Source organism: Lagenorhynchus albirostris, chromosome 2 (genome assembly GCF_949774975.1).
Source record: "Lagenorhynchus albirostris chromosome 2, mLagAlb1.1, whole genome shotgun sequence".
NCBI classification, from domain to species: Eukaryota; Metazoa; Chordata; class Mammalia; order Artiodactyla; family Delphinidae; genus Lagenorhynchus; species Lagenorhynchus albirostris.
In genome coordinates this window covers 140,553,362-140,579,346 of record NC_083096.1, presented here as the reverse complement: position 1 = coordinate 140,579,346, position 25,985 = coordinate 140,553,362, and the positions used below count along the sequence as shown (strand labels likewise).

The window sequence follows — 25,985 nt, the reverse complement described above, 5'->3', positions numbered from 1 at the left end:
AACGAGGCAGCTGGAGTGGGGAGCCCTGGGTTGGGGCTCCAGCTCTGCCATTTTCCAGCTCTATGACCTTGGGCATTTCACACTCAAAGCCTCTGTTTCCTCATCTATGAAACAGGTTAACAACAGTAACCTACCTCAAAGGGTAATGGTGAGGGTCAAATGCAATAACTACTTGAAAGTGTCTGGCTGCTGCCTGGTGCCTAGTGAGTGGGTCCTCACACCCTTTCCTTCCTGTCTCTTCCTGCTGGAGTGGTCCTGTGCACTCAGGGGTCTTAAGCCTATCTTTCTTACTGATTTGCTCTGTGCTCTCAGGCAAGTCACTTTCCCACTCTGGGCCTCAGTTTTCCCATCTGTAAAATGAAGCAGTTAGATCAAATGGTCTCTGAGATCCTGTCCAGGTGGGAAACCCTGGGGATGCAGGAACACAGGTGACTTGGGCTTTCCCAGAGTTTTGAGTGTTGGGGCTAGGCCCCCACCCAGCACATGCCCCTGGGGCTGGAGAGCCTAAGGGCACTGTTCCCCCACCCCCAGGGCCATGGTGCAGTACTCCTGCCAGGAGCTGTGCCGCATCCTCTATCTGCTCATCCCGCTCCTGGAGCGAGGCGACGAGAAGCACAAGATCACCGCCACTGCCTTCTTCGTGGAGGTAGAGACTGGGTACTGGGCGTGGGGCAGGGGTCCCCCTGGGCCTTCCCCTAAGCATAGGCCTCAGTTCCCATTGCTGGTCATTTCTCCTGTGCAATAAGTACTTAACACTTTAGAGTCTTTCCTGAACATGATTTCTTTTGAGTAGAAAGGCTTTGTAGCTCTCTCTCCCTCCTCCCTCCCATCTCTCCTCTTCTTTCTACCCCCTCCACCCCATTCCACTCTTCCCAAACTCCCCCTTGCCCCAGGCAACCACCAACCTTTGCTGGGCACCTCTGTGTGCCAGGTACCAGATTGGAGACACAAATATGAATTTGACTCTGCCTTGCTCTCAAGGAGTTCTTGGTATGGGAGTGGAGACAGAGTACACCCCAATTATAACACAGGGTACTATAGAGCGACTTGTGCTATGATGGGGGCAATTCAGGCTGTGGTGGGAGAACAAAAGTCTTGGATGTGTTGGATGGGGGAACATCAGGGAGGCCTTCCTGGAGGAAGTGACAACTAAGCTGAGTGAGTGTATGGGGGTATTGGAGTGGGTACTGGGGAGAGATGAGTCAGGAGGAGGTTGGTAGGGTTGACCCCAGAAGGGAAGACTTGCCAATAACAATAGCCAACGTTTATTGAGCACTTACTACCTTCTAGGCATATTCTAAGAGCTTTACACATACCGATCCATTTAATCCTCACAATAATCCTATGATGCATATACTATTCCATCCCCTAGTTTAGAGGAGGAAACCAAGGCACAGATTTAAGTAACTTTCCCAAGGCCACACAGCTCGTTAAGTGGCTTATCCAAGATTCAAAGCCAGACCCCTGGGCTGTAAAGTACACTCTCTCTTTCATTTTGTGTGTGTGCTTGTGGTTGTGTATGTGGTAAAAAATATATATTTCATGAAAGTTACCATTTTAACCATTTTTAAGTGTACAGCTCAGAGGCATTAAGTGCATTCACACTTTTGTGCAGCCATCACCACCATCCATCTTCAGAAGATTTTCGTTTTCCTTCCCAAACTGAAACTCTGTACCCATTAAGCACTAACTCTCCCGCCCTCGTTTCCTCAGCCCCTGTAACCACCATTCTACTTTCTGTCTCTATGAATTTGCCTATTCTAGGTTTCATATAAGTGGATTCATCAATAGTTGTCCTTTCATGTCTTGCTTATTTCACTTAATATCATGTCTTCAAGGCTCATCCATGTTGTAGCGCAGGTCAGAATTTCATTCTTTTTTAAGTCTGAATAATATTCCGTTATATGTACATACCACGTGTTGTTTCTCCATTCATTGGTCAATGGACATTTGGAAAACCCACTCTCTTAACCGCCATCCCATCTTCCTCTTGTGACCTGCTGGCTGCCACACAGTGGGTCTGGGCTATCACCAGGGTCTGTACAGTGGGGCTCAGAGGCTCACTGTCTGCTCAGACAGTGGAAGGTTAAGGAAGGCTTCCTGGAAGAGGTGCCATTTGAGCTGGGCCTTGAGTAAAGATTGCCAGGTGGACACAAGGCAGCGTGGCAATCCCAGCACTTCTTGCACCTTTCTGCCTCTCCAGTGGACTGTGAGTTTAGGGAGTAGGGACTACATTGTGTTTATGTTGCATCCCTAAACCCAGCCCCAAGAGGGCCCCCAAGAAGTGGGGATAGGATGGATGAGTGAGCACCCAAGTGAACACTTTGCCTGGCTCTGCAGGCACCAGCAGAATATGTCACCTCCAAGAGGACAAGCGTGTGTCTGGGAGCCAGGAGGCGGGGTTACAGCCTCAGCTCTGCTGGGTCTACTTCTAATTTCCCCCATGACCCTGGTGAGGAAAGGGAAAGTGCCATTTCTTGAGGGGCTGCCACATGCCAAGCACCACGCTGACCTCTTTTATCTGCTACCCCACCCATCAGCACAGCAGCCCTGAAAACCAGGAATTATGAAGCTCATGTGTCGGCGAGGCAAGAGGCAGTTTTCAAGGTCGCACAGCTCAAGTTGTCCAGAGAGATTCAGACCAGGTCTGCCCACCTGGCTCCTCTATCCTGGTCAGCCTCGTGGCAGAGGCGGTCCTCTCTCTGTCTGTTAGTGGCTGCCACAGGGGCTCTTGGGGAGGGGGGTGGAGGTTGGACCTCCCGTGTCCACAAGGTCAGGGACAGTAGGCTTAACCTTTCCCAGCATTGCCCTGGAGCCCTGAGCAGTGGCCCTCCCTCCCTGTGGCAGGGGTCCTCACCCAGCTTCAGTCCTTCTCCCGGTCCCCAGAAGAGGTGGCCCACTCCTGGCCAGAGCCAGGCCCACCATGTTCACAGTGGTGCTTTGATGTCACTCAGATGTCCCTCCCCGGCTCCCCCAGCCCCCCATGCTGTGACTGTGTGTGTGCTTGCTTCTTCCAATGGCGGGTGAAGTCTTCAAGGGAGCTGTGACCTTCGGCAAGTTGCTGAACCTGTCTGTGCCTTGCTTTCTTATAATACAGGGATAATGAATTGCCCATCTCATAGGTTTTTTTTTTAAGCAAAAATTTTAAATCTTTTATTGTTTCACTCTTATTTTGAAATAATTTTAGATGTAACAGAGGAGCTGTAAAAATAATGAGAAAGTTCCTATATATCCCACAGCCAGCTACCCCCGACGATAACAACTTACATAAAAATAGTACAATAATCAAAACTAAGACATGGGTACAATACTATGAACTACAGACTGCTCAGATTTCACAGTTTTCCACTGATGTCCTTTCTCTGTTCCAGGATCCATTCCGGATCCCACCTTGCACATTAGTTGACTTAATGGGACCTCCTTCATCTCCTCTAATCTTGTCTGTCACGGCCTTGGCACATTGAAAGACTAACTCTAGGTATTTTGTAGAACGTCCTTCCATTTGGCTTTGTCTCGTGTGTGCCCATGATTAGACTGAGGTTACGCATTTAGGAGAAGAACCTGTATAGGTGATGTGACCTCTCAGGGCATCATGTCAGGGGCCCCATGACCTCTATTTTAACTTCTTATTATTGATGATGTTAACTTTCATCAGTTGGTGAAGGCGGTTGGGACTGTGAGGGTAACACTATCCTTTTGTAAGTAAGAAATATATGTGAAATATATTTGAAACTAGGCAACTTAAACTTTTACCCCCTAATTTTAGCATTCATCAATGGATCCTGCCTTGAGCCATTATTCCTGTGGTTTCTAATGGTGATTTTTCTACTTCCTTCATTCAGCCTACAATTATTAGTTGGAATTCTTCTGTACGAGTTGTTCCTTCTACTTTCACGTATTCATTTGGTTATTTTTTTATAGCAATACAGACTCGTGGATATTTACTTGATTCTTTGGGTTATAATCCAATACTATCCTTTTTTTTTTTTTTTTTTTGCGCTACGCGGGCCTCTCACCACGGCAGCCCCTCCCATTGTGGAGCACAGGCTCCGGGCGCACAGGCCCAGCGGCCATGGCCCACAGGCCCAGCCACTCCACGGCATGTGGGATCTTCCCAGACCGGGGCACGAACCCGTGTCCCCTGCATCGGCAGGCGGACTCTCAACCACTGCGCCACCAGGGAAGCCCTTTATTTATTTATTTTTAACATCTTTATTGGAGTATAATTGCTTTGCAGTGTTGTGTTAGTTTCTGCTGCATAACCAAGTGAATCAGCTATACATACATGTATATCCCCATATCCCCTCCCTCTTGCGTCTCCCTCCCACCCTCCCTATCCCACCCCTCTAGGTGGTCACAAAGCACCGAGCTGATCTCCCTGTGCCATGCGGCTGCTTCCCACTAGCTAGCTATTTTACATTTGGTAGTGTATATACGTCCATGCCACTCTCTCACTTCGTCCCAGCTTCTCCATCGTGGCTGTATCAATTTACATTCCCACCAACAGTGCAAGAGTGCTCCCTTTTCTCCACACCCTCTCCAGCATTTACTGTTCGCAGATTTTCTGATGATGGCCATTCTGACCTCTCACAGGGTTTTGATGAGGATTAGGTGAGTTCACATAAAGCACTTAGAGCAGTGCCAGCACACTGATGCAGAGCAGCAGTGCTGTATGATGGGTGGAGGGCGGGCGGTAGGTGGAGCCTCACTTTTCCTGCCTCCCCCACTCCCCACCCCATCAACTGTCCTGCCCGCTCTCTCCAGCTCTCTCTTCTCATCAAAGACACAGGGTCTCAATAGTCACAGTGGATGGAGGACAAGGGAACAGATGGGAGAAGTGCTTATGAGGATGACTAGGCAGGAACTGAAGACCGGTTGGGTGCTGGAGGTGGGGGGCAAGGGAGAGGAAGGAGATGAGAGTGATGCCTGGTTTGGGGCTGGGACAATGGGGGGCTGGTGGTGCTAATCCCGCAATTGGGGGCACTGGAGGAGGGCAGTTCTTTTGTGGTGCGCAGCCTCCAGGGCGCGTGGGCTCTGTAGTTTGTGGCACACGGGCTCTTTAGTTGAGGTGTGCAAGCTCAGTAGTTGTGGCGCACGGGCTTAGTTGCCCCGCGGCATGTGGGATCTTAGTTCCCTGACCAGGGATCGAACCCACGTCCCCTGCATTGTAAGGCGGATTCTTTACCACTGGACCACCAGGGAAGTCCTGGAGGGCAATTCTAAGGAGGAAAGGCACCATTTCTTGTTGGATGTGAACTCAGGCAACAAGTGTTCCCTGAGCACACACTTCACCCCAGAGCTTGTATCAGGTAACAGGCGCCCAAGGAGAAAGGCTCAGTTTGTGTCCTCAAGGAAGCCGCCAGTGGGATAGGATACGGGAGGCAGATGCATAAGCACATGGGGGCACTAAGGTTTCCATGTTCAGGGCTCCCAGGGCCCCAGAGAAGGGGGCAGTCAGCCTAGACGAGGCCTGGGGACACTGTCAAACATGCCTTCAGGGGGGCTGAGTTTTGGATGGAGCTGTGCATGGTGAGCTGCGGCTAAAGTGGAGGTGAGAGCCCCGGCAGAAGGGAATCCTGCCCGCACAGAGGGGACAAAACAGCCTGAGTCATTCCGTGAATGATGGGAAGCTTGGTTAGAAGCTGGCTGGTGGTAAGAATGTGGGCTAGAGGGTAGGCAGGTGTGAATGAGGCCCCAGAGGCAAACAGGGCCTGAGGTACCCCTTGGGCTAGGGAATAATTACCCTTACTTCCTCAGCTCCTCCAGATGGAGGAGGTGCGACGGATCCCTGAGGAATACTCTCTGGGGCGGATGGCAGAAGGCCTGAGCCACCAGGACCCCATCATGAAGGTGCTGTCCATCCGAGGCCTGGTCATCCTGGCCCAAAGGACTGAAAAGGTAAGTGGAGGGTAGGGGAGAGCCCACCCAGCTAGACCCCTGACAGGAGGAAGGATGGAGCTTGGCCATCCTTGACTCTCCAATACTGGTGGCTGGAATCAGAGCTCATTTCTGTCTCTGCCTCAGTTATCCCATCTGTAAAATGGGTACCACTTAATAATTCCCTATATACTTTATTCTTTTTTTTTTTTTTTTGTGGTACGCGGTCCTCTCACCGTTGTGACCTCTCCCGTTGCGGAGCAAAGGCTCCGGACGCGCAGGCTCAGTGGCCATGGCTCACAGGCCCAGCCGCTCTGCGGCATGTGGGACCCTCCCGGACCGGGGTGCGAACCCGTGTCCCCTGCATCGGCAGGCGGACTGTCAACCACTGCGCCACCAGGGAAGCCCCATTAGCGTTATTAAAAGCGCTGTGTTTTTCTCTACCAGGCACTGTTGTTGCATCTTAGGATTTAGAGGGACAAAAGGACAGGATATAGACTCAGAAAGCCAGCTAACAATGCATGGTATCATCTATATAGTGCCAAGAAGCGGGGAGACAACAAAGGGCCTCAGGTATCCAGGCTAGGAAGGAGTCAGTGAGGCCAAAGAAGGCTTTGGGGACAGCAGGAGCTTGAGTGAGGGCATGCCAGGCAGGTGGGACAACGTAAGCAAAGGCCTGGAGGTGGGACTTGCTTGACCAAGTTCATCTCAGTGAATCAGAGGCTGGGTCTCCCACCTGTTAGCACAGATAGGAGGCCCCATCCCAAATGCTCTTTCTCCACAGACCACCAAGGTGCAGGCCCTCCTGCCCTCCATGGTGAAGGGTCTGAAGAGTGTGGATGGGCTGCTGGTGGTGGAGGCGGTCCACAACATCAAGGTCATATTCAAGGGGCAGGACCGGAAGCTGATGGACAGCTCGGTCTATGTGGAGATGCTGCAGATCCTGCTGCCACACTTCAGTGATGTAAGGAATCCCATGGGGGTGGGAGGATGGGGTGGGGTGGCACCCGGAGGGCAGTCCTCTACTGCTCTGGGAGTTGCAGTAGCTCCCACAGCCTGTTGGGACCTGTGCGAGGCCGAGTCAGCCCAGGGGAAGCGGCACTAGTCCCGACTGGTCCTGGTCTCTTTGTAACTGGTTTGCACAGAGAACGTTCCTTTTCTAATTAGTTCTCACAGAGGGAGGTCTTTTTGCGTCATCAAGTTTCCCCAGAGACTTGCCTCACTGTGATTGGTCCACCTAGAGGGGTCACTGTTTTATGATTGGTCGCAGCAGAGGGGGGCATTTTCCCACTTGGCATGAAGGCACATTTTAGGCTAGTGGGGGCCCTGGCTGGGAAGAGTGGGCAGAGCTCCAGACCTAGGCTTTGTTGAGGGAGACGCCAGCCCCAGATCGGCCCACCAGGTGGCCTTCACTGTTTTCCGTCTCTGTGTGACTTGCGCCTGGAGGGGCCCTCAGAATGAGTGGAAGGAAGGCCATGTGCCTCCATGTAGGGCACAGAGGCCCAGGCAGCCTCCTGGAAGACGGAGCATGCCTGAGCCTCTGGATCTGCCCCAGTCACGAGAGGACGTGCGCTCCTCCTGCATCAACCTGTACGGCAAGGTGGTCCAGAAGCTGCGGTCACCCCGCACCCCGGCCATGGAGGAGCAGATGATCAGCACCTTGGTACCCCTGCTGCTGACCATGCAAGAGAGCAATGCCAAGGTGAGCCAGGTGAGTGTGCACGGCCCTGAACCCAACCTAGAATCTCAGATGACCATCACCAGACAGTTTATTTATGTCTGGCCAAGTCTGTTTACCAAAGGTACCCATGTCAGTATTTCTCTTCAAAACAGCCAACTTCACTTGCATGTTTCAAATAGGAATTGCTTTTCCAAAATCCAGTTTCATACAGTTTTTTTGGGGGAACACGTTCCGGCTGTCCTGGAATTCCACAGCTCTGGTGTTCTCTTCCTGTTGGCCCCCAGAAATGTGTGAAGACCCTGTTCCACTGTTCTTGCTTCATGGCTTGGGAATTGCCAAAAAGAGCTTACAGTCGGAAGCCCTGGGACAACCAGCAGCAGATGGTGGCCAAAATTTGCAAGTACCTTGTGAGTGCTTCCAAGACTACAGTGGGTCCTTATGAGTGTGTTGGAGGTGGCAGGTTCTTTCCTTGCCTCTTTTTTCTTTTTACCTGAGCATCCTTACTGACAATTCCATGACCACCTACAAGTCGTTGGCTCCTGGAAGTTCATCTTTGTCTCTCACTCCTCTCTCCACTTCTGGTGTTCCCTCTCCATGGCTTACCGACATCTCCCCCAATGAACCACACACACCTTAAGCTCAGCATCTCTTCTGAACTTATGCCTATCCCATGTCAGTTCTGCTCTGTCCCTCTAGATCCTCAAAAGCTGAAACCTAAAACTAACTGAGGTTTATTCTTCTCCCTCACCTTCACCTTTGATCAATCTTAAATATCCTTAATACCTCTGAGTCTGTCTTTCCCTCCCCCTCCCCACTATCATTACCCTTAGTTCAGGTCATGGATGTCTCTCAGCAGGGCCATTGGTCCAGCCATCCATTGGGTCCCCAAGCCTTGAATCTCATTCCCGCCAGTCCACTCCCCATTCAGGTCACCAAAGTGGTCTGGTTAAAACACAGTCTGTCTATATTATATCCCTGCTTGAAGGGCTCCATTGGCTCCCTTTTCTACAACAGTAATTCCCAGTGTGTATTCTTTGCAACACCAGTCCTACAAGATATGCCCCACAGGGGAGAAAAGAAGTTCCAAGACAAATAAGTTTGGGAAATACTGCATCGTCATCTTCCTCTTGGGGGTTTGCAGTGCCATCGGTACATTAAAGCTCTGAGATGTTCTGTGCTGAGGAAATGTTTCATGGTTAATTCATGGTTTCCCAAAGTTATTTAACCACAGAACTCCCTTTCGAGATAACACCTGAGAACATCCTGCCGTAGAAGAGAGCCATATATACAGTGAAATGCTGCACTGCAGGATGCAGCCTGGTTCTTCCACATACAATTTGGGAAGCTTTGCCATCTAGTCCCATCTACCTTCCCTGTTGTTATGGGCCGTGTCCCCCAGGATGCAGACTCTGAGGCAGAGATTGGCATGCAGGAGGTTTATTAGGGAGCACCCTTGGGATCAGTCCCTGTGGAAGGAAGGGCAGAGAGCAGGAGTGGCAGGGGGAGGAGTCAAGCTGCAGTGTAGTTTCAGGGGAAGTCTCAGCCAACACTATGCTGAGATTCCTCACATTGGAACTAGGGGTCAGGTTTCCACATAGACCGAGCCGTCTGTCAGTTTCCGGTTCTGTCCCTTGAAGAAGGTCTTGAGGTTGTGGATTGCCTTGTCATTGGATGCCAGCCAGCCTGGGAAGGGACATGACTTTGGGCCAGCAGTTATCTTCCACCAAAGCAATCTGTACCTGGGGGAATAAATCCTTTACACCCTAAGGGAGATCTGGCTGGGGCCTACAGCATCCCCATTCTCCCACCAACCTAACAAAAATATACAAAGTAACAGATTGTTACTTTGCAACAATAACCATTAACAACAATGCTCAAAACCTCTGCAATCCAGTGCCTAATATTTTACCTCATTTTACAGAGGGAAAAAGGCCTGGAGGAAGTGTTTGACCAGGGTCGCTAATTCAAATACTTACCATGATCTGTGACTGCGCAGTTATGATTATAAGTGACGTGGAGGTGGTAGGGCTGTGACAACCTGGAGCACCCAGGCTCTGGTTTTTTTGTTGTTGTTGTTTTTTTAAGCATTGGTTTTATTTTTTTTTTCCTTTTTTAAAAAAATATTTATTTAATTACACTGTGCCAGGTCTTAGTTGTGGCACACAAAGTGTTAGCTGCAGCACGCGCAATCTTCGTTGTGGTATGCAGGATCTTTTAGTTGTGGCATGCGGGCTCATAGTTGCCGTATGCGGGCTTCTTAGTTGTGGCATGCAAACTCTTAGTTGCAGCATGCATGCGGAATCTAGTTCCCCAACCAGGGGTCGAACCCGGGCCCCCTGCATTGGGAGTGCAGAGTCTTACCCACTGGACCACCAGGGAAGTCCCCCCAGGCTCTGTTGAAAGCACAAGTGGAGAGCTCCAGCTCACAATGCAGCCCACTCTCACCAGGGCCTCCAGTTTCACAAGAAAATCTAGATTTTTATAAGACATTAATTAACAATCAATTTAGCTTATTTAAAACACTGTGCTGGCTGCTGCCCTGCCAGCCACTTGACTTGTGGCCTGTGGGCTGCCAGCTTGTGACCTCTGCATTAAACCCTTCCGGATTCTCAGTCTCTTCTTTGCTCTCCAGGCATCAGCACCTCTGCTCATATGAAGGTCAACCTCTAGCCTTAGCTTTAAGAAGGGGTCTGTAACCTAGTCATTCATTCATCCAACGCCAAGCTCTGTCCAGGGTACTGACGACTCTGAGCTGAGTGAGCTGGCCCCTTCTTTTGGGGGAACACCAGATTCAGTGGGGGAGACAGGTATAAATAATTATAGGCCAATGTCATAGGTGCCATGACAAAGGCTGTGCAACATGCTACGGAAACGTCAAGAGTGGTGGGATCAGCTTTGCCTGAGGCTTGTGGAAAGCTTTGGGGAGGAGCTGGTTTCTGAGCTGAGCACCAAAGAATGAGAGGGAACTCATCAGGAAGGAAAGAGGGAAAGGCACTCCAGTCAGGAGCAATGGCTTGTACCAGGTACAGATCTGGGGAGAGCTGGGCCATGACTGGGACCGGAGCATGGTGTGCATGGAGGTGGGGATGGAAGTTGACACTGATTTGCCCACCAGGCCCAGGAGTTTACTCCCTGACATGCAGATTGTCAACAGGAGAGTGATCAGATAAGACTTCTCTTCATCTCCCTCAACAGTCTCTTAGCAGATTGCCTGCCCCCTAGTTTCTACTTGATCACACCCAACCTGAACATCACTGTCAGACTATTTGGCCCAGAACATTGCTTTGTCATTGCCCTATTAAGAATAAGTGCTGGCTTCGTATTTTCTAATGCATAAGGAAGCCCTATTCATATCTGTATTTTAAGGACTTTTAAGACCCTCCTAAGTCTCTAGTTTATTCCCCACTGCTCTGTAACTTGAATCCTTTACCTTGGTCAAACCTGTCTCCTTAGTCATGTCCCTCGCATGCCATGTCCATTCTCAGCTCTGGCTGGACTTGCATTTATTTTATTTTTTTAAATATATTTATTTTTAATTTATATTTGGCTGTGTTGGGTCTTCATTGCTGCGTATGGGCTTTCTCTAGTTGTGGTGAGTGGGGGCTACTCTTCATTGCGGTGCGTGGGCTTCTCTTTGTGGTGGCTTCTCTTGCTGCAGAGCATGGGCTCTAGGCGCATGGGCTTTAGTAGTTGTGGCACATGGGCTCAGCAGTTGTGGCTCGAGGGCTCTAGAGCACAGGCTCAGTAGTTGTGGTGCATGGGCTTAGTTGCTCTGCGGCATGTGGGATCTTCCCAGACCAGGGCTTGAACCCATGTCCCCTGCATTGGCAGGTGGATTCTTAACCACTGTGCCACCAGGGAAGTCCCTGGACTTGCATTTTAGAACTTACCTTCCGGCTGTAGCAGGTGGGTGGATTGGAAGAAGAGACAACCAAGACAGAAGGACCATTGAAATGACTGTTGCAATCAGCTAAGAGAACATGAGGCCTAGCCTCTGGGAGAGTCCAGAATGGGTAGCAGAGATGTTTAGGAGGCAAGGAACCAGGACCCGACTGCCTGACATGGTCCCCGTTCCTAGCTTTGGGAGGGGTGGATGGGTAGTCCCTCTGAGGGCCCAGCACTCTCAGGTTTCTCTTTGTCCAGGTGGACACCCATCGAGACAGTGCCTTCACGTTCCTCAGCCAGAGCCTGGAGTACACCAAGAGTTCCAGGGCCTCCCTCCGGAGGTCCTCGGTCATGTTCATAGGTAACCTGCCCTAGCAGAACTAGTCCTACTGCTTCCTCCCCTTGGAAGGAAGCTGCGGCCCTTCTGGCACTGGGTGGATGCCTCCCCTTGGGTGCAAGCCTTGGCCAGCAGACGGCCTTGGTATAAATTAGAAAGGTGTCCCCTCCTCTGAGATCACTGCTTGGGAAGTGAGCCAAGGTCACAACCTTGGCATCTGTATGCGGAAGTGCTGCGTCCCCGCTGAGTACGGTGGGGTCCAGGCCCAGCAGGAGCTTGCTGTCGACCTCGGCAGGAGGCGCCAAGCTGCACAGTGGAAAAGTGAGCTAGGATCTCAGCTCCATGATCCCCTTTCTGTGTGACCCCAACTGAGTCATTTACTCCCACTGAGGCTCCTCTGTAAGATCTGTAAGATCATCGGTAAGATGGGGATCAACTCCTACTTCATGGACCGGATGAGAATTTTTTTTTGCGTGTGTGAACACTGGCAGATAAAGGTACTCCTTCAGTGTTAGTCACCTTCATCCTTCTTTCCACAGTCCCGACCTCTGCCTTTCTGGGGGAAAAACCATAGATTCCCCTCGCTCAGGGTCCCCCCATAGGACCCTTCTGATGGCATGCTTTCTCCTCTCAGCTACCCCCCTCCCCTCCGCTCCCTGAAATATCCACACACCCTTCAAGGATCAGGAGACCCTACTGCAGAGAGGCTTGGAGAGGATGACGTTCCCAGCCCTCCACCTTGTAAAGCGATGTTTCTTTTAGTACCTTCGCCCCATTCACTTGCAGTTTTTCATCCATCCTGTCGTCCGTGCATGCACTCATTGGCTTATGCCGCAAACGTTGATTGATCCTCTTCTCTGTGTCAGGCACTGCGCTTAGCCTAGAGAAACAAAGAACTTTTCAGGAGGTGATGCTGATGTTTGGGGGTGGGGAGGTGTAGGGGTGGCTCTTAACGTGATCAGTTCCGGGACATATGAGTGATGCCCAGGACAGGGGGCGGGGCAGAGGGGTGGACGGGCAATCCCTCAGGCTGTGGGGACCGGCTCAGGGACACCTTCTCACACAGAGTGACATTATTTCTTAAATTTTGACTTCTCTAAATCTTGCTCCAAATTAATCACTTCTAAAAATGTTGGTGTTTAACACCCTGGGAGGCTTCTCCGTGTCAGGGCCTGTGATGGGAAAAGAAAGCTGGGTAGCACCTGCATCTGCCCGCAGACAGCTCCTGGCGTGGTGTTTTGATTCCTGACCTCCTGCGGGTTATGGATCTTTTGTGAGACCCTGAAGAAAGTTATGAGCACTTTCCCTAGAAAAATGCATATAAGCATACACTCAGAGACTATCCTTCCTACGCCCCCATCCCCAGTGGATCTAAGCTGAAGAAACCCCTGGTCTGGTGGGAGATGTTCACGGATCACAAGTAAAATAAAGCACAGTCTATACAAGTAGAGAGAAACTCAGAGAGTCTGGGAACCCAGAGAGGCGTTTAACTAGCTTGGGGGCAGGGTCAGGAAAAATTTCCTGGACGAGCGACTGTGTTAAACTGCATATTCAAGGACAAATAGGAATGAACCAGGCACAGAAGTGTGGGAAGGGCCTTTTGAGAGGTCCGGCTCATTCACGGATCCACAGGTACTTTAGGAGCCGGGCATGCAGGCTGGGAGCAGGGTAGGGCTGAGCAGTGTGGCCGAGGAGCTGAGTCTCAGCCCCTCCCGGGGCCCCACCAACCACTTGCCCGGAAGGTATGCGAGGCACTTGGTACTCTTCCTGTTACTGTGGCTCAAACTCCCTGGAGGAGGGGGTGCCGAGGCAGCACCTCCCTGAGTCTAAGGACAGTAAGGACCAGCCTGGGGAAGAGACCACCTAGGGCCACCTCTCAGAGTCAGCTGCCGCCCAGCTCCTGCCCCTGTCCTGGTGCCACCCCTGCCTGCTGGACCTGCCACCTCTCCTAGGAATCTGTGTCGTAGGGAATCTGTCCCAGGTCAAGACGAAGTTCTCTTTTTGTGTCCTTACTTGTGGGGCTGGAAGAGGGTAGGGAGAGCTTTTCTGAGAGGGTCTGGTCCAAAGGTGGGGGTCGGAGTCAGGAGGGGGAGGCACTCACCTGTCAGATTATGCTCAAGGGTCCCTGGTCCCCTGCATGGAGAGCATCATGACGGAAGATCATCTGAATGAAGTTAAAGCCGGTAAGTCCTGCCCTGCGTTGGTGAGATTTCAGGGGCCAGTGAGGGAACGAGTAGGCTCACAGTGGGTAATGGGAAAGGGAAGGGTTATGTCCCAAGGCCAGGGGTTTTAGCTCAGTCCAACTGTGCTGGTATTGACCCAGGCAAGTACATGTTAAGTACTGTGGAGTCACCAGGACACAGACACACAACCCCACCCTAGGGGAGCCTATGATCCAGGAAACGAGGCTCAGAAAATAAGACCAGAAACCATTTAGTGTAGAGCAAGTAGTTCAGACTCTTAAGGGAGCACATAAATTTTGTAACTGGGGAAGCTGATGGGAGCATGAAGGTAGGCTGGGGTAGTCCAAGAAGGCTTCCCGGAGAACGCAGGTTTTGATTCAGGCTTCAAAAGGCATGAACAATTTGAAGAGCTGGGAGGTGAGGGGACGCTGAGCAGAGTGCTAAAGCCAAGGCATGAAGGGAGAAGGATGGGGTGTGAGACTCATGGGTGGAACTGGTCTTCACAAGTGACTTCTCTCCTCCCCATAACTCAGCTCTGGAAACCTTGAGACACGACCCAGAAGCATCAGTGTGCATCTACGCGGCTCAGGCCCGGGACAGCATCCTGGCCAGCTGCTGGCGGGACTCTTGGCCACTGCCACATGGGGACTCTTGGGCGTGTGACCCGGCTACCATACACCGCTGGAGCCCTAGCTGTGAGAACCTGCCCACTTCCCACCAGCGGCGCTCCTGGATCATGCAGGCGCTGGGTTCCTTGAAGATGTCCTTGAAGCAGTGATGTCCCTGAGCCCCCAGCCCTCCTCGGAGGTGGCCATGGCCCCAGCCATGCTCACTATAAATGCCACGTGTTTTGCCTCTCCTCACGGAATGTTTCCTATGAGATGAGCATGGCCTTAATCATTGAGTCCGTCAACATTTACAGATGGACATAGTCTGTCCTGTCCACATCTTATAAGTGGGGAGACTGAGGCTCAGAGAGGTGGTATGGCTTGCTCAAGGCCACACAGTAAGTCTGCTAGATGTCTCAGGTTCCCCTCCCTCACAGGGAGAGAATAAGAACAAAAGGAGATGATGATTTGGTTAGCCTTTGGTGGAGGAAAAGAGAACCCCTTCCACCCCATGATATCATGCATATCCCAGAATCCTGATCTCTGAGTCTCACCCTCCAGTCTTTGCCCAGCAATTGGCCACCACTCATTCGGGCAATATTTACTGAGCACCTAATCTGGGCCAGGCCTGCTCTGGGTGCCAGAGATACAGATGTGAATGAGTCCCAGCCCCAGGCCCTGGGCAGTTCATAGTCTGATGCAGTGGTTCTCAACTGGGGGTGATTTTGGCCAGGTCTGAAGACATTTTTGGTTGTTACAACTTGGGGTGGGAATATTATTGTCATTAGTGGGTAGAGGCCAGGGATGCTGCGAAACAGCCTACAGTGCACAGGGCAGCCCTACAGCAAAGACTCGTCCATCTCAAATTGTCAGAAGTGCTAAGGTTGAGAAACTTTGGGCTAATGGAAGTATCAGAGACATATAAAGACACGAACAGCCCAGCACGTCAATGCTGTGCTGAGCGTCACAGCATAGGGGCTGTGAAGTCCAGAGGAGGTACATCAGCCAGCTGGGGGTCGGAGTGTCAGGGAAGGCTTCCCAGAGAAGAGACGTCCCCTCCAGGGGGTTTGGAAAGATGACCATATGACAGGCGTGTATGGAGAAGAGCAGGGCACGTGGGACCAAGAACCAACTACAGATACGTAGGTGCCCTGGAGCCCAGAGCGGGAAGGAAGAGGAGGACAAGGGCTGGGTCCATATGGCCTTGGAGTCTGTGTTAAGGAGGAAGACTTCAGAGTCTGGGAAGGCATGGTGGGAAGGGGAGAGGCAAGCAGTGGGGAGATGTGGGCAGATGTCTGCTTTAGAAAGCTCCCTCCTCGTGTGCATACAGGCACTGCTGATAGGAGGGCAGATGGTAGCCATTCTGGACAGGAATCTGTCACTCTTCAGTCATAATAGGTTTATGCATGCCCGTAACTCAGCAATTCCACTTGTGGGCACACGTGTCAGGGAAATATTCCCATAGGTCCATAAGGGGAGACGTATGAGGAAGTCTTAGTGTTATCTGTGATGCAAGGCAGAGGAGGCAGCCTGAGGACCCATCTTCGGGAAGTGAATGGGTGCTCTGGAGTCCCACGCAGCAGTTAGGGGCAGTAGGGGTACATGTAGCACCATGGATGGGACCTAAAACCTAGTGCTGAGGGAAAAAACTATATAAAACATATGCACAAAAGAAGTTGCATCTTGCGAGGATACTTACAAACTGAAAATGTCCATTAAAACACATTAGAGTGATAGGAGTGGGAAAGGAGGAGGGCTCTGGAGCATAAAATGGAATAAATCAGAAAACAGAGAGGAAGAAAGCTCATGCAGGAATGGAGGGAAAGTGCTGGGTCGGGGGCAGGGGGGTGGACAAGAGCACAGACAGGGAGACCCGGCTAGAGGCTTTCGGGGCCTGGAAGGGGCCTGGGCTGCAGTGCAGGATGGAGAGGGTGACTGGACCTGTGGGAGATTGAGGAGGGAGAATTTTCAGAATCTGGTGGATGACAGGAGGCAGAGCAAGACGTCAGGATGGTGCCCACGTTTCTGGGTGGATGACTAGGCCAATGGCGTCCCCCACTGAGCGTCCCTCAGGACCAGGAGCAGGTTGGGGGAGGGGTGAGTTCAGTCTGGACATGGTGAACTTGAGGGGCTTGTCTGCCATGCTAGTGGAGACCGCCCCCAGGTGCTGGCTGCACGCGGGAGGGATCTGAGATGGAAACAGATTTGGGATTCATCTGTGCACAGGTGTGAGCTGAGATTCCCTGGGTGAGTGTGCAGAGCAGGAAGAGACGTAAGCCTGAGGGGCACCTACATTTAAGCTCCTGCTGGGGATGAGGAACCCACGAAGTTGACCACACAGTCATCTTCTAATAAATGTAGGCCAAGGCCATCAGGATTCTGGGCCTGAGAGAGTAGGAAATGGGGTGGTCATTTTGCATAACCTTGTCCATTGCCAAGAATGTTCACGAGCATTGCCTCATTTGAATCTCACAGTAGCCATACGGAATTAAGGGGAAGGCAGGTTGGCTTCATTGCCCACGTTCTCCAAATGAGGACAGGGCTCAAAGATGGTGGGTGTTGTCCAATGTCATGCCAGGAAGCAATAGAAGTGTGGATCCCAAAGGCCTCCCAACTCCCATGCTTGAGCCCTTTCCACCTAGAGACACTGCCGTTTTCATTGGCCAGCATCCTGGTCTTGGTGGCCTTGATACATAACAGCCACCTATTCTGGGTCTGGGTGGTCTTGAAGCACAAAGGAGTCTGATAGGCTCAATTATTGGCCAAGGCCCCCAAATAGTCTCGAGTTGGAAGGGTCAAAGAGCACATCCCTTCTCTGAACCTTCCCTACCATCACCTAAAATTGTACAGGATTTTATAGGAATCACATTTAAAAAAGGAAGCAGAAAGACTTTGTAGGCTCTGTATTCAGGAAGGGAAAATAAATAAAGAGAATAAAAGGGAATCCTTAGGGAGCGGGCTAGAGGAGGAAGTGTGGAAAAGGAGGTTTGGATTTAGAGGAAAGGGAGCATTTGGACCAGGTGTTCTGCTGGGTGTGGGTGAGGTAGAAAGGAAAAGACACACAGTCCTGACCCTGGAAAGCTCCACGTGTCATCCTTAGCCCTGCTGTCTGTCTCATCCTCAGCCCTGCTGTCTGTCTCATCCTCGTGTCAAATAATGAGCAAGCCTGCCAGCTCTGCTTCTGGGCTTCAGATCTCTTTTCTCCCTTGGCCTCTCACCAGCATTCTCCTTGTCAATCTCTTAATCCAGACTCTCCCATCAATCCTTCACCTGGCAACCCAGGCCTTCCTAAGACAAATTTGCCCATATGTCTGTCAGTGGCTCACTGTCCTCTGCAGGATAAAGGGCTACAGGGCAGTCAGGCCCTCTGGCCCCCACCCACCTTGCTGGCCTTCCACGTAACTCTTGCGGTAGCCAGCATGCAGGTTGTTGCCCACCCGCGTGTCTCTGCACATAGGCTCCCACTGCCTAAAATGCCCAACTTCCCTTCAGCCCCCATCCATCTGCAGAGATAGTTCTCATCTCTGCTCCCAGGTCTGTGTCACCTCCTCTGTGAAACCTCCCTGAACCCCCCAGGGAACACCCACTCCTCTGCGCCTCCACTGCACAGGCTTGTGACCAGCTGGGGTTTAGATTGGTCTGCCACCTGCCTGTCTTTCCTTCTAGACTAGGCTGTGAGCTGCCAAGACCGTAGCACCCGATTCAGGGCCCAGCAGCCAGTTGCTGGGTAACCCAGGGGTTGCAGGTAGGCTTACCTGGCCCGGAGGCCTTGTTCCCAGCTCAGCTGTGGGGACTGAGGGTAGAGATGGTTCACCTCAGAAACAGAGGTGAGCACATCACTCCTTTCCTCAGAACTCTCCAGAAGGTCCCACTGCACGCTGAGGAAAACCCAAACGCTCAGACTCACAGACCATTATCCCTCCCACCTACCTTCTACTCACACTCCTTGCTGCACCACCGAGCCCGGCCCTCTCTGTACCCTCCATGGGTAATGCTGTTGCGCAGACAACCCCCAGCCTCTTCCTTTGCTTGAATGCCTGCCCACCCTATTTAAAACTTTTCTTCCATAGTCCTTGCTACCACCTGACAAGCTCTCACATCTTATTTGTTTATTGTCTGTCTCTCTCCTCTACCTAATCAACTCCTAGAGGGCAGGGATTTTACCTGCTTTGCCTAGCGCTGTATACCCAGCGACTAGAACAGGCCTGGAACTCGGAAGGAGCTTAGGAACTATGGGTTGACTGAACCCACGACCCCAAAAGTACTCGGGAGGGCGCGGCGGGGCCGGTGCTTCCCGGGGGAGGGGTGGAGTCCGGTCGGCCACGCCCCCAAAAAGGCGGAACCAGAGGCACAAGGGCCGGCGCAGCCCGGAAGATTGAAGGAAGGGTACCCACGCCGCCGGAAGTTGTCGAGCGACTCTCGTGTCTGGACCGTGGCAGGAGAGCCAGGGAGCTGACATGGAGCGGCAGGAGCAGGACGCGGCCTCTGATGACGCTATGGACTCGTTCCTGGAAAAGTTCCAGAGCCAGCCTTACCGCGGCGGGTTCCACGAGGACCAGTGGGAGGAGGTGAGCGGGCCCAGGGTCTCCGCAAGTGTGTGTGTGTGTGTCTGTGTGTGTGTGTGTGTGTGTGTGTGTGTGTGTGTGTGTGTGCGCGTGCGCGCGCGTCGTCCGAACTCCTGGGGCCTCCAGGGCGCCGAGGCGCCTCCCTCACCTCCGAGCCCTGCCGCTGCCAGCGGAAAGGTGGTTTCTACTTGACGGTTAAAAATCGGCCCCGAAAAGTTTTGAGGATCTTCTTAAGCTACCAGTACGTTTAGGTGTCCAGGTTTTGGAGTCAGAAACCTGTGACTCCACCACATACTGGCTGTAACACTGGGTCAGTTAATTTCACCTATCTGAGCCCATCCCCTCATTTGTAAAATTCCTCTAACTGCAACACCAATCTCGTGGGATTGTGGCAGAGCGGAAGTGAGAGGGTGGGTAAAGTGCCAGGAACATACGAGCGCTCAACTGATGGTGATTACTACCACTCTTATAAGAATGTGAGAACTGAAAGATCTTTAGGGATTATTCTACACTCTGTTTTACAGATGGGAAACTGGGGCCTGGATAGGGAGAGAGAAAGGCAATCATGAAGATTTGCAAATTATGATGAGTAAGAAAACTTTGATGTAGAGACATGGAATTGGATGTACTCAGTGGAAAATCCTATTTATGTAGTTCATTCTTCTCTTAACAACCTCCAGGAATTTGAAAAGATCCCCTTATTTATGAAGAAAGCGCCATCAGAAATTGATCCCCAGGAGAATCCTGACTTGGCTTGCCTCCAGTCAATTATTTTTGATGAAGAGCGATCTCCAGAAGGTATCTTCAATGACTCTAACATTTGTTTTGCTCCTCCATTGAATTGAGATAAAGTGTGAGTCAGAAAGCTTCTGATGGATAACAAGAAGTAGTTAGCCCGAGCTAACTTGTCACTATTTATTCCAAATATACTTCTTTGGATACCTACTAAATGCTAGGCATTGGGGATACAGGAATGAATGAGACTGCCCTCAAAGGTTACATTCCAGTGGATAGCCAAACTGCCCTAAAGAATCAGGACAAACCTGTGTGATAAGTGCCAATGTGTAACTATAGGTGCTGTTGGAATACTAAAGGTGGGGGAGGTAGGAGTGTGCTTTCACTGGGTGGGAAATTTTAACTGAATTATAACAATTTTGTAGGCTTTTGCTAAGTTGAGGAGGGTAATTTGTATTCCAGGGACTCAAACAACACATGCAAAAACAGAAGTGTAATTTCCCCCCGTTTCTTCTGTACTTAAAAAAAAAAAGTCCTGTCAGACTTCCCTGGTGGCATAGTGATTAAGAATCTGCCTGCCAATGCAGGGGACATGGGTTTGAGCCCTGATCAGGGAAGATCCCGCATGCCGCGGAGCAACTAAGCCCGTGTGCCACAACTACTGAGCCTGTGCTCTAGAGCCCGTGAGCCACAACTACTGAGCCCATGTGCCACAAGTACTGAAGCCTGCACGCCTAGAGCCCGTGCTCTGCAACAAGAGAAGCCACCGCAATGAGAAGCCCGTGCACCGTAATGAAGAGTAGCCTCCGCTCACTGCAACTAGAGAAAGCCCACGTGCAGCAACGAACACCCAACTCAGCCAAAAATAAATAAATAAATAAGAAAAAAGCAAAATAATATTTGAAAAAAAGAGTCCTCTCTTCAAGAGCTAGGATAAGTATACTTTTTTTTTTTTTTTTTTGCGGTACGCGGGCCTCTCACTGTTGTGGCCTCTCCCCTTGTGGAGCACAGGCTCCAGACGCGCAGGCTCAGTGGCCATGGCTCACGGGCCCAGCCGCTCCGCGGCATGTGGGATCTTCCTGGACCGGGGCACAAACCCGTGTCCACTGCACCACCAGGGAAGCCCAGGATAAGTATACTTTTTTCCTTTATGCTTTTTTTTTTTTTCGTAAACACTTAATAATCTACCTTGTAAAGTATTTGGAATTGATTGTAGTTAAGTATGTGTGACTTTATTTCTCCATGGTGATACCCAGTTTTATAGCATTCGTTTTTGAGTTTTCTTTCCCTATTGGTTTCTTGTTTTTGTTTGTCATATATTACATTATTGCATGATTTAGAATTATTTTTAATGAGCCCTTTAAAAAATAGGAAATAGTTATCATTTTTTCTCTTTTTCGCAGAACAGGCCAGGACCTTTAAAGACGAGGGCAATGATTACTTTAAAGAAAAAGACTATAAGAAAGCTGTGATTTCGTACACTGAAGGATTAAAGAAGAAATGTGCAGACCCTGATTTGAATGCTGTTCTTTATTCCAACCGGGCAGCAGCACAGTACTATCTGGGTAATTTATTCCATTATTTAGTACCTTCTAAAAAATTAACTTATGATAAAAACAACTGTATGATGGCTAGTGGAGGGTTTGAGAGTGTCGACGGAAGAGGAGCTGCTTATCCCAGAAGCCTAGGATAGCTTACTCTAACTGAACTCTGCTTTTCTGGATAGACTTGGTGAAAAGGGAAACCAGGTAGGTTGTATAATTCTTACTGTCTGAACCAAATGAGTAACATCAAATACCTTAATACATTAGTTGGTATGATCTGGAATTTTTGAGCCCAAATGCTTCTACTCTCTCTCAAAAAAAAGTTTTTTTCTGGCCTCTTCTCAAGGATGCTAGAAGGGTTAAGGCAATAGTTCTTTGTGTGAGAGAAACTGTATTAATACAGGGGAGAATTTCTCAAAGAGTATTCTGTGGGACCTTTGAGGTAAAACATTCTTTGAACAAGTAAATTTGGACAGTGCTGCTTCTTCATGGGAGATTCGCAGTGCACATTAGTATGTTAATGCTGAGAAAACCTACAGCAAAGAACCTTACCCTGTGATTCTCAGGTTTTATAAGCCCCCTTTTCAAGTAACACTTATTAACATGCAGGACTGTTCTGCAGACATGACTTTGGGAAACACTGATTAATTGTTTGGGTGGCATTATTGTTGGTGACTATAGTCTTGGTCGTATTAGACTGATGTTTCTTATCACAGAGTTTTAGAGAGGACCTGGGAATGACCTCAGCCTTTTCTGAGGGGCTGGTAGACAATAAGCCTTGCAAGTCTAGCTGGGATAAGTCTGTTGGGACTTGTCACCATTGGAGCAGAGTTTCTTTCTAATCATAGGCTGCTCCAGCTGTCTTCTCCTTTAGAGATTATTTGAGCCAACCAGCCCCCACATTTTACATAGGCCCAGAGAGCGACCCCTTTGGTTAGTGCCAGAACCTTGACTAGAAACCCACTCTTCTAACTTCTGGAGGAATACATTTTCTTCATTGAGCAAACTGAGTTCTTGTTCCATGCTAGGCACTGGCATCACAGAAGTGAGTTAAGACCTGACCTTTCCCTAAAGGAGTTTAATTTATTTACCTATTCAGTCAGTAAATAGAAAGCATTTACTGTGTGTAGGCACTGCACTGTGAATAAGAGCTACATAGTTCCTTTCCTTGGGGAACTAAAGAATGTCATGTATAGGGCTAATAAGACCAAAAACACCTTGAAAGAAAAAAACTGCATGTAATGTGATAACCAGAGGAGCAAATGTGTAATATTCAGAGACATTCCTTAAATGATGTCACTGGTATGGCTTACAGAGCATTTTTTTTTAATCCCTCTTGACCTCATAGCAGCTATGTACGATAAATGAGGTTAACAGCTTTATCCCTAGTTAGCAGAGTAAGAAACTGTAGTAATAAATGTAGTAAAATGAATTGTTGAAGGGTACACAGTGCTAGCGTTAGGATGTGGAATCAGGTTTGATTCAGAATACACTAAATGGAAGACCCCTTTACCCACGCTTCCGGAGGTACCTGGTGCTGTTGATTCTTTAGTCCTGAGTACTTTGTGGGTTCTACGGTATAGCTTGGTAGCTTTGAGTTTTCCCTCTGCTGGCTTAGAAGTCAGTTTTCTCAAGCCTAATTAGGCATTTAGCCTGTGTCTCTTTGTTCTCCAGCTTTAAAATGTGTTCTCTGTTGTTCTCATTCTTGTTGTCTCTGTGGATTTATGGTTTTTTTGTGGCAGAGGGCAAGTGGTAGGGGTTGAACTGCATATGTTCAGTCTACTGCCTTTTACCAGAAGTTTTTGGATTTCTCTTATATGTATTTTTTCCATAGTTAGGATCATGCTGTTCTTCCAATTTTGTATTCAGTTCTTTTCACTTAATTTTATAACATAAACAATTTCACCTGTCATTAAATTATTTGTGAATACTATTTTAATAGCTACATAAAGTTGCATCATATGGACATACCAGGGTTTATACTATTTGCTTTACTATTCTGCTGTTGTTGAGTATATAGCTGCTTTTAAGTTTTTTTTGTTTTGTTTTGTTTTGTTTTTTGTGGTACGCAGGCCTCTCACTGTTGTGGCCTCTCCCGTTGCGGAGCACAGGCTCCGGACGCGCAGGCTCAGCGGCCATGGCTCACGGGCCCAGCCGCTCCACGGCATGTGGGATCTTCCTGGACCGGGGCACGAACCCGTGTCCCCTGCATCGGCAGGCAGATTCTCAACCACTGCGCCACCAGGGAAGCCCTAGGTTTTTTTTAAGTAATGCAAAAATGAACAAAGTTAGTGATAAAGTTTTTCCAGTAATTCTGGTTATTCTTTAGGATTTGGCAAACTGTGACTCACAGGCCACATCTGGATCCCTGACCTCTTGTAAAACAATTTTAAAAGATTGTAAAACAAAGAAGAATGTATAACAGACCATATGTAGCCTGTAAAGTCTGAAATATTTACTATATGGCCCTTTAGAGAAAAATTTTGCTGACCCCCAGGCTAGAGTTTTAGAAGTGAAGTTAATAGGTAAATACCAAGCTGTTAAGTAATACTTACAGTATAAACTAGAAAGTGAAAGTCTATCTCATGCCTCCTAGTTTGGATAACCAGTGTGTATGATTGCACACCTTTTTTAAATGCACTTACAGATATATATGTGTGTGTACCTGTGTCTGTATATTTAGATTGGTTTGTTTTATGAAGATGGGCTTCTATACACATTGACCCACCACTTAAAACAATATAGCACAGACATCCCATCATGCTTTTACATGCGGAACTGTCTTTTTTTAATAGCTGTATAGTATTTAGTAGTATGGATTTACCATAATTTATTTCATCATTACTAAATTGAGGGTATTTAGGTTATCTCCAGCTTTTCATAATTAAAAGTAATGCAGTGGTTAACATGCTTTTACATTTATCCTTTTACATTTTTGCAAGCATTTTTTTTTGTTTTTTTGCGAGCATTTTTTTTTTTTAACATCTTTATTGTTTTGCAAGCATTTTTAAGGATCAGTTCTTAGAAGAGTATTGTTGGGTCAAAGTGTACGTACAAAGTGCATGCCAATATGCTCTCTAATTTACTCTTAGAGTGTCCTTTTTCCATATCTTCACCAATATTGGATATTATCTGTTTTTAGTTTTTACCAATTTCATGTTAATTTTAATTTCTCTAATCATTAGTGATGTTGAGTATCTCTCCATATGCTTACTAGCCATTTATAGTTGTTCGGTGGGTTGCCTGATGCTGTAAACATTTCTAAGGTGCTTGATGAGCACAACTTTATTTTTTTCTATTGGGTTGGCCAAAAAGTTCGTTCAGGTTTTTCTGTAAGATGTTATGAAAAACCCGAACGAACCTTTTGGCCAACCCAATATAAACAGTTGCTCTGATTTTTATCTCTCCAAGATTGTCCAAGAGTGTTTTTGTTTCTACCCACAAAATTTTGGAAGTAATCTGATCTCAAAACGTGTTTTCTCTTTTACTAAATGGTGTTTTGTTAGGCAATTTTCGTTCTGCTCTCAATGATGTGACAGCTGCCAGGAAGCTAAAACCCTGCCACCTGAAAGCAATAGTAAGAGGTAAGTCTTGTAGAGCTGTAGTATGATTGTCATCGCGGAAAAGCTGGCATGCACTGCACCAGAAGTATTTTAAGCTTTGATATGAAGGTGCTAAGATACTAATGAAGTCACCTTATTTTTGCCATCTTGATATTAAGTCCTTGTCAACAGCAACATGCCATTTTTAAAAGAATTCCCCAGAGAATAATCCAACCCTCTGTTTTAAGAATTTGTAGAGAAATTGAAACTCCTCATTTTAAATTAATAAAGATAAAATTAATTAAAATAAAGCAGTTTTAAAAGCCACATTCTAATTTTTTTTCCAAACTAGCTGATTGAAAGGCAAGGTCTTCAAATGCCATGTTAATGTTAATTAAAAGATAAGTTATGGGACTTTGGCTGCTAACTGTAATGCTGAGATGTTCCCAGATTATTTTTTCTCTTGTAGTCTGACCTTTGTGTGTAATAATAGTGCTTTTATTAATTTTATACTTCACCTTTTCTTTGAGAAGCTCAAAGGTGATTTGTAAACTTTAATTTATTCATTACATATTAATCTCTGTATCCTCATGACCAATTTAAAATGCTTTATCAAAGTTATTGCTTAATTAATCATGGTTAGGGGGTTTAAGTAGATCTAGGTCCTTCAGCTGTAGGGAAAGGCGGTACTGAACAAAGATGGGCAAGTAAATTGAGTATAGTCCTGTGGAATTTGCCACAGGCTGGAAGTCTGTACTTGGATTGAATTGTCACTTTTACCTTACCATGTGACCATGGCGAGACACCCACTCTGAGTATCAGTATGCCCATCTCTGGAAGATCAGGTTGGATTCTATTGACATTTAAGCCCTTACAGTTCTGATATTTTTAAATTCTGTGGAAAGCCCAAAGAGGCTAACTGGAGAAAAAACATGATTAAAGGAGAGGCAGCTTAAACTGGTAGCCATCAAGAACAATTTTAGGAGAGACCTAATGTCTTTGGTCTTGCCATTGCTTTTGTGAATGAC

At 48.6% G+C, this 25,985-nt stretch overlaps 2 protein-coding genes across 3 annotated transcripts in view; both read left to right on the top strand.

Annotated features, from left to right (window-relative positions):
* MROH7 (maestro heat like repeat family member 7) overlaps positions 1-14,741 on the top strand; it is a 30,765-nt gene extending 16,024 nt beyond the window's left edge. The window contains exons 12-19 of the mRNA XM_060142581.1: positions 532-646; positions 5,758-5,898; positions 6,662-6,841; positions 7,433-7,588; positions 7,843-7,965; positions 11,702-11,804; positions 13,901-13,963; positions 14,497-14,741. Of these exons, the coding sequence (XP_059998564.1) occupies positions 532-646; positions 5,758-5,898; positions 6,662-6,841; positions 7,433-7,588; positions 7,843-7,965; positions 11,702-11,804; positions 13,901-13,963; positions 14,497-14,741 (1,126 nt within the window). The remainder of the gene's footprint in view (positions 1-531; positions 647-5,757; positions 5,899-6,661; positions 6,842-7,432; positions 7,589-7,842; positions 7,966-11,701; positions 11,805-13,900; positions 13,964-14,496) is intronic.
* A 4,259-nt stretch (positions 14,742-19,000) lies between these two features.
* TTC4 (tetratricopeptide repeat domain 4) overlaps positions 19,001-25,985 on the top strand; it is a 38,858-nt gene continuing 31,873 nt past the window's right edge. For both annotated transcript variants that reach the window (XM_060139960.1, XM_060139961.1), the window contains exons 1-4: positions 19,001-19,139; positions 19,817-19,934; positions 21,275-21,436; positions 24,922-24,999. In XM_060139960.1, coding sequence (XP_059995943.1) covers positions 19,029-19,139; positions 19,817-19,934; positions 21,275-21,436; positions 24,922-24,999 — 469 coding nt within the window. In that variant the 5' untranslated portion in view covers positions 19,001-19,028. The remainder of the gene's footprint in view (positions 19,140-19,816; positions 19,935-21,274; positions 21,437-24,921; positions 25,000-25,985) is intronic.